This window comes from Culex quinquefasciatus, chromosome 1 (assembly GCF_015732765.1).
Source record: "Culex quinquefasciatus strain JHB chromosome 1, VPISU_Cqui_1.0_pri_paternal, whole genome shotgun sequence".
NCBI lineage: Eukaryota > Metazoa > Arthropoda > Insecta > Diptera > Culicidae > Culex > Culex quinquefasciatus.
In genome coordinates this window covers 10707191-10721472 of record NC_051861.1, presented here as the reverse complement: position 1 = coordinate 10721472, position 14282 = coordinate 10707191, and the positions used below count along the sequence as shown (strand labels likewise).

The 14282-nt window shown below is 40.8% G+C and overlaps 2 protein-coding genes across 2 annotated transcripts in view; one reads left to right on the top strand and one right to left on the bottom strand.

Moving 5' to 3' along the window:
* Positions 1-3656: 3656 nt before the first annotated feature.
* LOC119765340 (AN1-type zinc finger protein 2A-like) lies at positions 3657-8840 on the bottom strand. Its single transcript, XM_038249037.1, is given in 4 exon segments — positions 3657-4491; positions 8377-8419; positions 8510-8527; positions 8530-8840. Coding segments are annotated over 4 exon segments (714 nt in total). The 5' UTR covers positions 8564-8840; the 3' UTR covers positions 3657-3872.
* A 3192-nt stretch (positions 8841-12032) lies between these two features.
* Positions 12033-14282, top strand: part of LOC119765448 (eukaryotic translation initiation factor 3 subunit A-like) — a 2366-nt gene continuing 116 nt past the window's right edge. The window contains exons 1-2 of the mRNA XM_038249305.1: positions 12033-12217; positions 12536-14280. Coding sequence (XP_038105233.1) covers positions 12169-12217; positions 12536-14280 — 1794 coding nt within the window. The 5' untranslated portion in view covers positions 12033-12168. The remainder of the gene's footprint in view (positions 12218-12535; positions 14281-14282) is intronic.

Sequence of the window (14282 nt, the reverse complement as noted above, 5' to 3'; positions counted from 1 at the left end):
TTAAAATTTTTTTATTAAAATGTTTGGTGATGACCCTGAAATGGACCTGTATCTAAAAGAATCTGGACATTGAATTTGAAATCGCGTTGGATCGGTTTTGTTGATAGAGAAATTTGGAGTCAATTTTGGAGTACCATTGGAACACTGAAGTTACGAGTGACGAAACCCAATGGATCGACCAGCATTCCAGATGGACATTTATCTCAAGGAAATGGATCCTGTTTACAAGTTTGCAAGAGCGCGCTAGGAAGGTTAACGGAATTTTCGCTGAATCGTGAATGAATCGAAGAATTTAGCTGAGGAAGCACACACACAGATCAAAATGATTTCGGGGCATGAGGAGTTGGGACTGGTTCTACAAGAAATGCAAGCCATCATCGAGGAATTTGGTGAGATCATTCCATTTTATATATATCTTAGATGAAGTCTTTGTGATGGGGGAGGCCATGTTGCTCTTCATACGTTCTTATTCATGATTTTCTGTTCTATTGCTCTTCCTACCATCTGTTTCTTTTATGTCCTTGTGAGGGGATCATCGATCCATCCGCATTGACATACTATCTTTTCATTTTCATCATTTTTTTCACACTTACTACCAGTCTTTGTGAGGGGATACTGAGCTCGATTTGCTCTCCATCCGCATTGACCTTTTCTCATCTATGATTTTCCTTTTCATCAGTAGTTAGAATCAATGCCGGGGATCGGGGAGGGAGCATCAGGGCAGTGGACGGTATGCTGTAATGGCGGAGACTGGATGTGGATAGTGGAAGACCAGAACTACGTCACAAGGGGGAAATAGTTTATTAATCATACAATTCTAAAGGATTGTCTAGTTACTAGATCTATTGACCTCTGTCAGTCTCCAGCTCTCTGCCGCGCCCTTTCAGGCCCCCAACAGGGTGCGAGCCCTGTTTTTCAGCTTTGTCAGACTTTTTCGGAGTTATTGGAGGTTACTGTCGGAAGGAGATTCTCTTCCCTGAGGACACCGTGAGTGATGTTGCTTGTTCGCGTCCAACCATCCCCTTTTGGCCCTTCATACGGCAGTAATTTGAAGATGCTCCCTTTAGGTCTGAGTCACTGTAATTCTAGGCAACCGCTACATAGGTCATCCTTGTGGCCCTGTTGGTTATCACATCAAATCAACAAATCAAAATCAAATCAAATCCATAATGTAAATTATTAAAAATTCTAAATTTATACACCTAAAAATAAAAAAACACGAAAATTTAAATATAAAAAATAGCAAAATTTAATAATTACAAAATTTCAATGTATCCGAATTCATAAAAAAAATTAATTGAAAATAAAACTGAAACTCCGAAAATTTTGTATTTTTACATTTTGTTTTGAAATTTTAAAAACATAAATCTCTAAATAATTCAAAATTAAAAAAAAATGCAAAATACAAAAATAACGAAATTTAAACATTTCGAATTAGAAAATGAGGCATTAAAAAATTTTAAAATAAAAAAATCTAAAGCTTTAAAAATTCTAATTTTATCATATTTTTTCTATTTTTGTAATTTATCACCGTAGGGTGATTAATGCCTTCATCACAATAACATAGCTTTGTTTTTGGTATAGGCAGTTGGACTACCAATCCAAAGGTCGTCAGGGGTGGATGGAAGCTTGGGTGCAAAAAGAGGTTTGCAATTGCCTCAACAATCAAGTATTCGGACACCTAGTTTCGAGTAGGAATCTCGCAATCGAGAACGCCAAGACAATGCTGTAGAGCGAATAATTTGATTTTTTGATTTTTTTTTGTTTTTGGTAAAATAATAATGCATTGATCGAAATATCCACAGAATTTATTTGAAATATCTGTGATCCGATCTCCAGAAAGTGTGGAAATATCACTTAAGTGCTCATAACTTTTGATAGGGTTATCAGATCTTCGATGTTTTAAGCTCATTTGAAAGGTCTCTTAATTATCTACACCATTTTCATCAAAATGTCTGTGATCCGGCCTCCAAAATGGTATAAATAACACTAAGTGCTAATAACTTTTGATAGGGTTATCAGTTCTTCTCGTAGGAAAGGTCTTTAAAATACCTTTCTAAAATGTATAACATGACGGGCTTTCTTACAAAAACCACCCTTTTACGATCTTCCGGGCTTTCCTCAAAATGGTACTAGTACTAGAAGTACTTTACTAAACTTCATAGTTTTAGAAGAGCCTGAAGAAAAAGTTGACGTTTTCAGTGGCGGTGTTATGAATTCTGTAACATTTCTAGAGTTTTTAGTTTTTGCTTTTTGGGTGTTTTTGAAACTACAGATTGTCGAAGGAGACAGATTGGCCGATGCAAAATAAATCGGCACTGGCAACGTATGTTTTGCGCTTGCAACACTGCCAGTTTTGCTGGGCGTAAAGGGCGGTTGGTGTCCAGCACGTTTGGTTTCCAGAAACATTGGCCAATCTGTTTGCCTTGACAATCTGTATTTGAAACCGCCTTGAGTCAGGGGTGTTAAAAAACACCCAAAAAGCAAAAACCAAAAATTTGGTTTATTGGACCTTTTAAAAAAAAACTCCAGATTTTAAATAGTGGACGAATCTTTCCAACTCTTCGGCAAAGTTGTTTTTGAAAAATTCAAAAATCGTTAAGGGGCTCAAAACTGGTTAAATCCTTTTAAAATACAAAGTCAAAGCGCCAGGTCCCGTCACAACCAATCAAGCTCATATTTGCAATTCGGGCTCAGTACACCTAGAGGATCTTGCTCTGAAATGCCCGCAAAATTGACCCGTTTTGTTACATCCTAATCCACATCCAAACACACACACAGACATTTGTTCAGTTTTTGATTCTGAGTCAATAAGTATTTATACGTGAAGGTGGGTCTAGGAGCTCGTATTTTGATGTTCATTTTTGAGTGATTTTATAGCCTTTCCTCATTAAGTTGAGGAAGGCAAAATTACTCTAAAATTGTCTCATTCTCTGTAAACTAAAATGGCGAAATAAGAAATTTCAAAGTTTACGAATATTATTTTTTTAATGTTAGAAAATATTTAAATCTTTTTAAATGAAAAAAATCTTGGATTTTATAACTTTAAAATTTTTAAGTTTTATATATTAAATATTTAAATGTTTGGCTCAAAAACGAAAATACTAATGAAATGCAAAAATTCAAATGATTAAAAAACAAAACATAAAATGCAGAAACATTTGCTTCGAACTCTGTACAAATCTGTGCATTGTTCCACAAATCTGTAAATATAACAAGCTCGAAACAATCATAAAATCCAACACTGCCTGTACAGTATATCGGTGCAATCAATTTGTGCTGCTGTAAACAAATATTTCTTTTGAACTGTTTTTAGAAAAGAGCGTATCTATAATAATTGTTATTTTTTATTTATTTTTTGAATAGGTCGTATAAACATATGAAAAACAATAGCTTCTAGGACCTTTTAAAAAAAACTCTAGGTATGAATAATATTGCGATTTTAATTGAATTCTGGTCAAAACCTTGACAAAATTTGTTGATTGCAAATTTGTATACGTTCGTTATTCTTCCCATTTACAACTAACCCTGAATTTCCTAAAAATATTTGTTTTAGTTAATTATGGGAATTTTGATTTTGGGTCATTATGGCCCATATCCTGTTGAGGATAGTTTTCCTTAGAAATTTCGAAGATTAAAAATAGGTTAAACACCTGTATTTTTCTACACATCTATTAAATAGCTGATAAATCTCGGGCGATTACATTGGTTTTAAGCGAGCTTACAAATATACTGTACGACGTAGATAATAACGAGTTTTCTTAAAAACCATTCTGATCCACTTTGGACTGCCCAGCGTCTTAATTCCGGCATTTGAAAAAAACCAGCCTCCTTCCACCGATTGTCAATTCAAGTTGGCACTCACGCGGCAATCACGACAGATTGCACTTGTCCTTGGCGCCGGCCGCGTTCGAACTTGCGCCGCTCCCTCCGACTGGAATGCTGCTGCGGGACGCATTTCCGTTGCCCCGGGACGCCCTCGCGCTGGCCTCTTCCTCTTCCTGCATTGAAAGCGCCAGTGCCCTCGCCAGCGCCTCATCCTCCGACATGGTTCCCTGGATGGCCGCAACGGTGGTACCAGCGACGGAACGCACCGGAACGGATGCTTGACGCTGCTGTCGCTGCAGGGCGGCTTGGGCGGTTTGGCTGAAGATGGGTGCGATGGCCGGGGTTCGACTGCTGTTTGCGGCTGTTCCGGGGCAGTCGTGATCGCTCGTGTGGCGATGTTTGAGACAAAAGTTTGCCCGGCAAACCGTGCAGGACACCGGAATCAGCTCCTTTTTCTTGCAATTCCGGAACGTGCACCGGTTGGTGTAAATTTTCTTCTTCTCCGAGCGGCAAAACTGATCGATGTGTGCGCCCACGGTTACGTCCGGTGAAACGTCCCGCGGCGTGGGAACCGGTTCGCTACACAGCGGACAGACCGGCACCTGGACGTCCTTGCGGCTGGCCGACAGGCAGGAATGCGTTTGATAGCTGAAGTGCTCCGAGCTGGAATAAAAAGTGAAAATTGAAAGTTTGTCAAACTACGACGATGTTGAAATCTAGAGTACTTTTTCAAAAGGTCCTATGCGCCAAAAGTAAACAAACTGAGTTATTCAATGCATAGCGTTCTGCGTATCTGAAACTATAATATACTCAAACCCGATTTCTTCTAAGTCTTTAATTTTTAAAATAATGAGCGATGTGCAAAATGACCTATGAGCATTCTCTAGAGTTTTCAAACAAAATAATTATACGTCGTTTTACCTCTCAGTGTCTTATGTGCATTCCAGTCAAATGTGGCGCATAGCACAGTCACAAATCGACCTATGTACAGTTTTGATTATATTTCAATCATTATGCAAATACGCTTATACAATAACGACGTATGTCAGCACTTTATTGAATAATTAGAAAATTATGATAGTCTTTTTATATCCATATAGCTTTTCAATAATTATGTTTGTTCAACTATCGTTAAACGTGTAGGCGTCAGCTGTAAGAGAGTATGAAATGTTTCAATGCCTGACACAGCAAAAGAGAGGAGCGAAATTTAACCAATCAGCTCTCTCTCCCGTAACCGGGCGGATACGACTCGAAGCATCACATACCAAAACAACTTATGAAACAGCATAAAATATGTTTTTTGTTTTGGTTGATAGGTGCTTCTAAACGATATTTTTTGTTATTGTTTTTAATTCAGGCGGTTGTATGTTCGTATGTTCCGTCGTCGATCGCAGAGAAATGTGTGGGCACGACAAAATGAGACAGGTGGTGGTTGCTACAGTCCACTGTAGCTTGGAATAAGTGGCGACGACGACTGGGGGACGTCGGATTGGGCAACCACTGATCGGAGAGGATACACAGTACAGTGGTGTCCACTTTTGCGGGAAGAGAAGCCGCATAACAGCCTCTCCTGGTTCCCAGTCCCAAGTGTGAAACTGTTCAATTTTAGCGAAGGTATCCGAAGTTTTTCCTTTATTTAAAAGTTAGATGCTCTTAACAACAACTTCTCTTTCAGGAACTTGACTTGAACAATAAGTCTCCGGCACGTCCGGCGTTACCTTCTCCGTCAAAAGAACAACACTAAAACTATCCGGGTCATGGTGTTAACAGCGGGAGGATGGCCCTTCCGACGGAAACCCCATAAGGCCATAATGCAGCAGGCCGCCCCGGAAATCATAAAGGGTTATACCACTCTGACTCGTCCCAATACCCCTCTCAACGTGGTTCACGACCCGCGAACTGGCGGCGGTTCCGCAAGCTTCACCGCCCTCTGCGCCATCAAGGGTCAAGACGTGACGGGCAAAGTGCTGGCCATCTACAACGAAGCTAAGATGCCACAAATGCGTCCACCACCCTTCAACGAACCATGATCAACCCTGAAATGGAACCGCTCAAGTACAAGTGGAACGACAGCGAACGGAGCATCTCTTATGAGCCGGACGACCTCTGCATCGATCCAACGAAGCTGGACGAAGCGCAGAACGAAGGAGTGGCCATCGCGAGAAGTTACGAGGTGCAGCCGAACGACGTAGAGAACCTGAAGCTAATTAGAGAACTCCAGGTTCTCTAGATCGATGTGGCCAACCGGAAGATCGACGGATGGGACCGGGATCAAGTACGGCAAGCGTCTATGATCATCTGAAGACACACAAGAGTGTAAATGACTTCGAAGAACTCAGCTAGAAGCTGAAGCCTGGCAGCAAAGTGGCCACCGTACCAGCTCATACACAAGGAGGGAAACACGAGTAAGAACTGGCCGGAATATCTTAGCCAGTCGAAGACGCTAAGAAGGCGGCAAGTCACGGCCCAAGACGCAGTTCAAGACCGTCGAAGTGCAGGACAAACATTGACGGACGACGAACGACGGTGATAGACGAACTAACATTGCGTGGAATGTGAGAATCAATGAGTGAACAGGTTGTTCGTTGATTGGTTATGGTTCTTTCATAAAATCTCTTTCATAGAAGCATCTGCAGCGGCCTTGCGTTCCCCTTCCCCGGGCGGCGACCCTGCTGCGGCACCACCATTCCGAGGGTTTTACCGGCTCGTGTACAACCTGAAACTGATCTGGATAAGCCTGACGCGGCAAAGCCGGAACTACGTAGGCATTGCCCAAGCTCTGATACAATCAGCCGCGTGAAATTCCCCTCAGGTGCAAGTCGCGTCGAACAAAGAACAAAGAAGCCATCAAGAAGCCGGCTGGTTTGGATTATTCGGTCCGTATGTCGCAACGAAATGGGAATCAACAAGTCCCGGACCCTTCAAACTGTTTTGGAACCTTCTGCAACTGACCAGCGTACGTTGGTGGAACATTTTCACCGCAGTCGCACCATCACGCAGGAAACCCCAGTAATCGCAATAAGTCCCAATTCGGTTTGATGTAATTCTAAAAGATCATGTAATTAAGCTTCATGCTTGTTTTCTAAAAAAAAAAAAAAAAAAAATTATATGAAAACGTGTCGCCGAAATACGCCGGAACCTTGCCAAGATCTTAAAACTCTAACACGTTCAAAATCTGGCGCAAGTCGACCGCAATAACTAGCTAAAATTTAACAGAATCCATCAGTGTAACCGTATAGCCAAACTCAACTATGGTCAGAAACCTAGGATAAAGCTGGGAGAAATCCGCCAGAATTCCTGCGCAATACCCAAGACAAACGCCGACACCCGCACGTGCTACCGCTGTACCTTAATTCTCCTCACCACCCTCCGCAAAAACTGTAACATCCGCATGTTGTTCCACTCCCTACTCCTCTGCAACTGTATTTTATATTCGCGAAACTGAGCAGACTCTGTTTTAATCTGCTGAAGAGACTCAGCCAAGGACTCAGCAGATCCAAATTCACACCACACCACAGATTCACCAACGTATTCGTTCACCAACCGGATCGCGTCACGGGTGCAGTCCAGCTCGCGCATGTTGTTCTTGTCGATGTTGCCTTTGCTGTGCTGTTTGGTTGCGTCCATCCGTGTGCTGGTAGCATCTTAACTGAACTCTATCGGAACACTAACATGTTCACACTACTTGCGCAAAAAGGTTTAAGAAACGAAAGACTTAAAAAATAGCAATATCGAGAAATTAAAAGTGAGAGTGTGTGCGTGCAACATGGAGTTAAACTTTTCGAAGTGCCATGGAAACCTTCACAGTAACTGCACAGAATGTTTAACTCCATGTTGCACACACTCTCACTTTTAATTTCTCGATAGGCAGATAGGATTATTTACCATGTCAAATTAACGTATGCGCCAATGTAAACAATAATATGTTTACGTTGGCGCATTGGTTAATTTGACATGGTAAATAATACCCGCCACCCATCTGTCAGAAGGCTGATTGGTTGATAACGGTTTCTCTCTCCTCTCACGCGCTGGTACGAATGAAATATTTCATGCTCTTCGTCAGCTGATCTACACGTTGCGTGAGAGTAGGACATACCTTATCGTCGCAAAAATGTAGTGTTTTTAATCGGGATTTAATTATTTTTCATAAAGTTCTATGTACTATGCCACATAAATTTAGTCCAAAGGGCTCAGTCCAATGTGCAAAATTTGTTCTGTAAACATGTCCTATGTGCACTCACAGGTTGTATGAAACAAATTAGTTCAGAATTATGCGTTACGTTGACTTTCATATAATCCCGAGAGGTACACTTGAACAGCATCACTCTAGTCCCATTTGGGCGTTTTCAGAATCGAAAAATACCCAACCGTGTTTAAATAGGATTTAAAAATGTTCTCCAGAACTTTACCATCAAATTTCTCAGATTGAGGTTTTTGCACATAGGACCTTTTGAAAAAGTACTCTAGAAATCTGATCAAATTCTACAAATCTACTTGTCTGTGACCTCTTCCCCCCATTCATTTCCAGCAAAGCAACCTTGGACTTACCAGAAAATTTCTCCACAAGCATCGCACTTCATCGGCAGGAAATCTAAACAAGAAAAGAGAAGACCATCACAAAAATTGCTCAAATTAGAGTTTGATAACGGCAAACGGCAGACCATTTTCCCACGCCACTTACCGAGCTTGTGGCAGTACTTTCCGAGCAGTGTTTGCCCAAATGAGGGAACTCCATTTTTCAAAGCCTTGTTTTCGATTATCTGCGCGTAATTTAATTCAATTTACACTTCCTGGTTCGTACGCGGTTTCTTCGTCCTCCAGCAGCAGCAGCTTTCGTGGTACAAATGGCAACTATTTCGTCAGCGGGGCACTATTTAACGCGCGGAATGTTGGCAAAACTTCTAAATTGTCCTGGAAACTTCTTGATTCGTGGAGTTTAGAGGGAAAAATGACTAAACAAGTTTGTTTCTGATGAGCTGATGAAAGACGTTTACGAGTTATGACATTTTATTGTGTAGTTTGTTTACAGCGGTGCCGAAATGACAGGACTACATTTTATCGTTTTTGGTCAGGGCCAGGGGTGCCAGGTTGTCAGATTTTGGAGTTCCGATTTGAAAAAATAATTTTCTATTTCTTCCTCAAATTGTTTTATAGACAAATCCAGCGAAAGCTCAACGCTGCTTTTGATGGTGAAAGATTTGACAGCTCCCATACTAAATGTCTCGATTTTCATACTTTTTGTTAATTATCTTTTAAAATAAAATACTTAACACATGAAAACTATATATTTTTGGTGCCCAAAATTCCTGCTTAATCGAATGGTGTACTTATCTCGATTGCAAATTTTTTGAGCAGTTTTCATTTTAATAATATTCTAGACACATTTTGTGCACCTAATCAATCAATACTTTTATCATAAATAATCATTTTATTGTTTAAATTGAGTTTTCCTGAGCTCCCATATTCAAATACATGGAAGCTGTCATTTCTAACACCATTGGCCACCTATCGGCCATTTCAAACTGGATTCATCTATTGATGCATTTTGTTTATTTTGTGAATCTATAATGTATAAAAGTGAAAATACACTATTTTTGAACACAAAATTGCTTATTACTTTGAGAAAAGTGGCTTGCCAGATTTTTTCAGATTTTTGCCAGATTTTTTCTGTTCAGACCTGGTAACCCTGGTCAGGGCTGCCAGAGATATTTAGGAGATTTTATTCATTTAAAACATTAATTTCTTGACAAAAAAAAAATAAAATTATTGTTTTCTTACATACACACAATCGAAGTTTGTACTAAGCTGCTAAAATCTTAAATGTTAAATTCTAAAATTCTAAAATTCTAAAATTCTAAAATTCTAAAATTCTAAAATTCTAAAATTCTAAAATTCTAAAATTCTAAAATTCTAAAATTCTAAAATTCTAAAATTCTAAAATTCGACGGTAACATTTCAAAAAGCATCATGTACATTTTGACACTTTCTGGGTTATTGCATATTCTGAAAGTACTCCTAATAAGCTACCTCTCCACCGAAAATGAGCAAAAGTTACTTCAGTAAAGTCTGTTTAATCATGATTTTAAATAAAGTAACATAAACATAATCTCTGCCATCAGCAGTCCCTGTTTATATAGTCCTGTCAACCTGTCAAACAAAAGGCTACATAAACCTCGTGACGAAAAAAAAGCAACATGAAAAAAGCGCTATGTACATTCGGCGAAGAAAAACGAATCATAACAAAGCGCCCCCCTCAGTGACAGCAGGGTGATATCGACGTTGGTGATTTCAAAAGAAGTTATGTTTGTTTTTCTCAAATAAAATTACGGAAATAATGTTTTATTGAATATGGATGATCAAGTATCAACAAAAGCAAAGTTTTTCATCGCTTGTTATCATTAGAACATCTTATTTTGCTTTTATATAAAAATGGTAATTGAAAATGGATGCTCAACACTCAAATGCGTTTTTCTCAAAACGCATGGTTTGTACATGATGCTTTTTGAAATGTTGGCATCGAATTCTAAAATTCTAAAATTCTAAAATTCTAAAATTCTAAAATTCTAAAATTCTAAAATTCTAAAATTCTAAAATTCTAAAATTCTAAAATTCTAAAATTCTAAAATTCTAAAATTCTAAAATTTAAAATTCTAAAATTCTAAAATTCTAAAATTCTAAAATTCTAAAATTCTAAAATCTAAAATTCTAAAATTCTAAAATTCTAAAATTCAAAATTCTAAAATTCTAAAATTCTAAAATTCTAAAATTCTAAAATTCTAAAATTCTAAAATTCTAAAATTCTAAAATTCTAAAATTCTAAAATTCTAAAATTCTAAAATTCTAAATTCTAAAATTCTAAAATTCTAAAATTCTAAAATTCTAAAATTCTAAAATTCTAAAATTCTAAAATTCTAAAATTCTAAAATTCTGCAATTCTAAAATTCTAAAATTCTAAAATTCTAAAATTCTAAAATTCTAAAATTCTAAAATTCTAAAATTCTAAAATTCTAAAATTTTAAAATTCTAAAATACAAAAGAATCGGAAATTCTAAAATTCTAAAATTAAAGAATTTTTATATTCTTTAATTCTTAAATTCTAAAATTCGATAATGAAAATAATTTTTTTGTAAGTATACCATACAATGACCATTTCTAGATATTTTTACCGTGGTGGGGGCCCCTTAAGCGTGGTTCCTCTCACCCAGTCGGCTTGGGTTCGATTCCGCGGTGGCATTTTTCGAGACGAGGTTTGCCTGATCACGCCTTCCGTCGGACGATGCAGTAAATGTTGGCCCCGGTCAAACGTATTTGCTGCAACTTTCGCTTCTCCCTTTGCTGCCGATTTTGTGCAGAATTGCAGAATGAGTTGCAGAATTCTCCAGGTACGGGAATTGGGTACTAAAGCCCTATGTCAATTTTTATGTACAACGATAAAAACACGATTAAAAACCATTTCTGATCACTTTTTTCTAACAAATTTTTGACAGGACAACATTTTTTCGATGGATCAACTATGGTCCCCTTGGAACGAGCTGTCAAGTAGGAGCTTTTCTGTCAAGAAGGACCGCGAGGTTAATTTTTCAAAATTGATTTAAAAATCCATTTTAAACTCTTTGTGGCCGTACAAAGGGTCATTGTACTCAGAAAAACAAGCTTTATCGCTGTAAACAATAATATCAGCAATCTAAGCTTCATTTTAGGACCCAATTGATATAATGGTTCGAAAATTGAACGTAAATAGATTGAAAACCCTACAAAATGTAATGGCGGTTGGGACCTATTGAAAAATAACCCGAGATTTATTGTTTTTCAATAATTCATCTGTAGAGTTTGTTTTTTAAAAGGTATTTATGAGCTATTGTGTTTATGTGTGCCCTATCAGATCTATTAGAAAAATAAAAAAACTGTAGAGCTCATCTGTTAGCAATATATGGCAAAATTTACATAGCTGGAGTTTTTTTTTTTTTTCTAATAAACCAAATTTCCAGTTTTTGCTTTTGGGTGTGTTTGAAACCGCCTTGAGTCAGGGATATTAAAAACACCCAAAAGCAAAAACTGGAAATTTGGTTTATTGGACCTTTTCAAAATAAAACTCTAGATAGTGCCTTTAGAACGTACCCTATCAGCTTATCGTTTTCTCGCCAAATCACCCTCACTATTATTTATCGTTCCTCGGACGCCATTTTCAACGAAACGTCAAAATTTAATGCCAAATTTCTTTCACGTCAAACCGCGACCGACTGCGTGGTGAACGATCCGTGTTCCCGTACCAAAAAGCGGTCCAAAAGCCCCGTACAAGCGTCCGGAACTACTCGCAACCAGTGACCAGCGGACGGCACCATGTCCCGGTATATGCAGCGGCCGGAAAATGCCCTCAAAAGGGCCAACGGTGAGTGCTTGAGTGGGAATGGATTTGTTGTGGGGTTCCTTTTTCGGTGAAGGGGCGATTTTTTCCAACATGGTCGCTTTCGTAAGCGGCTTCCACGTCGCAATTTTTGAGGATATTTTGAGCGATTTGTTAATTTGGGGGAAGATTTCAGTATTTTTTGATTGTCCAGAGTGAAATTTCGTTGGAGAAAGCGACTTTCGAAATGAGTTGTGAAATTTGGTGAAAAGGGCGAACCTAACCTCAAAGTTTGTTTACTAATTCACCCAGCAGAGTTGGAAGGCTTTTCTCATATTAATCACCGACATTTTTTTCTTCCAGAGTTCATCGAGGTTGGCAAGCCAGCCCGAGCCCTGGACACGCTCCAGGAGGTGTTTCGCATCAAGAAATGGACGTACACCTGGTCGGAGGCCGTGATCGAGCCAATCATGTTCAAGTATCTGGATCTGTGCGTGGAGCTGAAAAAGTCGCACATCGCGAAGGAGGGCCTGTTCCAGTACCGGAACATGTTCCAGATGTTGAACGTGGGCTCGCTGGAGAATGTGATCCGCGGGTATCTGAAGATGGCGGAGGAGCGGACGGAGGCCGCCCAGCAGCAGTCTTCGCAAGCGATTCTGGACATTGACGATTTGGACAATTTGGCCACGCCGGAGTCGATTCTGATGAGTGCCGTGTGCGGTGAGGACGCGCAGGATCGTTCGGATCGGACGATTTTGCTGCCGTGGGTCAAGTTTTTGTGGGAGAGTTATGGGCAGTGTTTGGAGCTGTTGAAGGTCAACTCGCACTGCGAGAATTTGTACCACGACATTGCCAAGATGGCATTTGCGTTCTGTCTGAAGTACAACCGTAAGATGGAGTTCCGCAAGTTGTGCGAGAAGCTGCGCAAGCACTTGGACGACATCAGCAAGGTGAGCTCGCAGACGGCCAACGTGAGCATCTCGAAGCCGGAGACGCAGCAGCTGAACTTGGACACGCGTCTAAACCAGCTGGATTGCGCCATCCAGATGGAGCTGTGGCTGGAGGCTTACAAGGCCATCGAGGATATTCATGGGTTGATGACGCTGTCGAAGAAGACGCCGATGCCCAAGACGATGGCGTTGTATTACCAGAAGTTGGCTATGGTCTTCTGGAAGGCCGGCAATCAGCTGTTCCACGCCGCGGCTCTGCTCAAGCTGTTCCAGCTGTCCCGTGACATGAAGAAGAACGTCACCCAGGAGGAAATCCAACGCATGACGTCGCACGTGTTGATTGCCACTCTGGCGATTCCGCTTCCGTCGGCCCATCCGGAGTTTGATCGGTTCATCGAGACGGACAAGAGTCCGCTGGAGAAGGCCCAAAAGTTGGCCGTCCTGCTCGGTCTGCAGCAGCCGCCGTCTCGTGTGTCCCTGCTGAAGGAGGTCCTCCGTCTGAACGTGCTGCAGCTGGCCGCTCCTCAGTTCCAGAACCTGTACAAATGGCTCGAGGTTGAGTTCGACCCGTTAAACCTGTGCTCTCGCGTCCAGGGCGTCATCGAGGAGATCACCGCCGATGAGAACAGTCCGTATACTCAGTACACGCAGGCCCTGCAGGACGTCACGTTGGTGCGCCTCGTTCGCCAAGTGTCCCAGGTCTACCAATCGATCGAGTTCTCGCGCTTCCTGTCGCTGGCCAAGTTCGCCAACAGCTTCTACCTGGAGCGCATCCTCGTCGACTGTGTCCGCCACAACGACATGCAAATTACGATCGATCATCGCAACCACTCGGTCCACTTTGGCACCGACCTGAGCGAGTCAGCGCGAGGATCACCGGACGGGCCGACGCTGCAGTCGATGCCCTCGGAGCAGGTCCGTTCGCAGCTGGTCAACATGTCGGTTGTGCTGCACCGCGCCATCGCCACGATCAACCCGAACCGCAAGAAGGCCGACCGCGAACGTCTGCGCAACCAGATGGTCAAGAACTACGAGGAGAACATGGTCAAGGACCACCAGCGCATTCTGCAGCGCCAGAAGAAGATCGAAGACCGCAAGGAGTACATCGAGCGGGTCAACCTGGAGCGCGAAGAGCTGGAACAGCGCCAACTGGAGGAAGC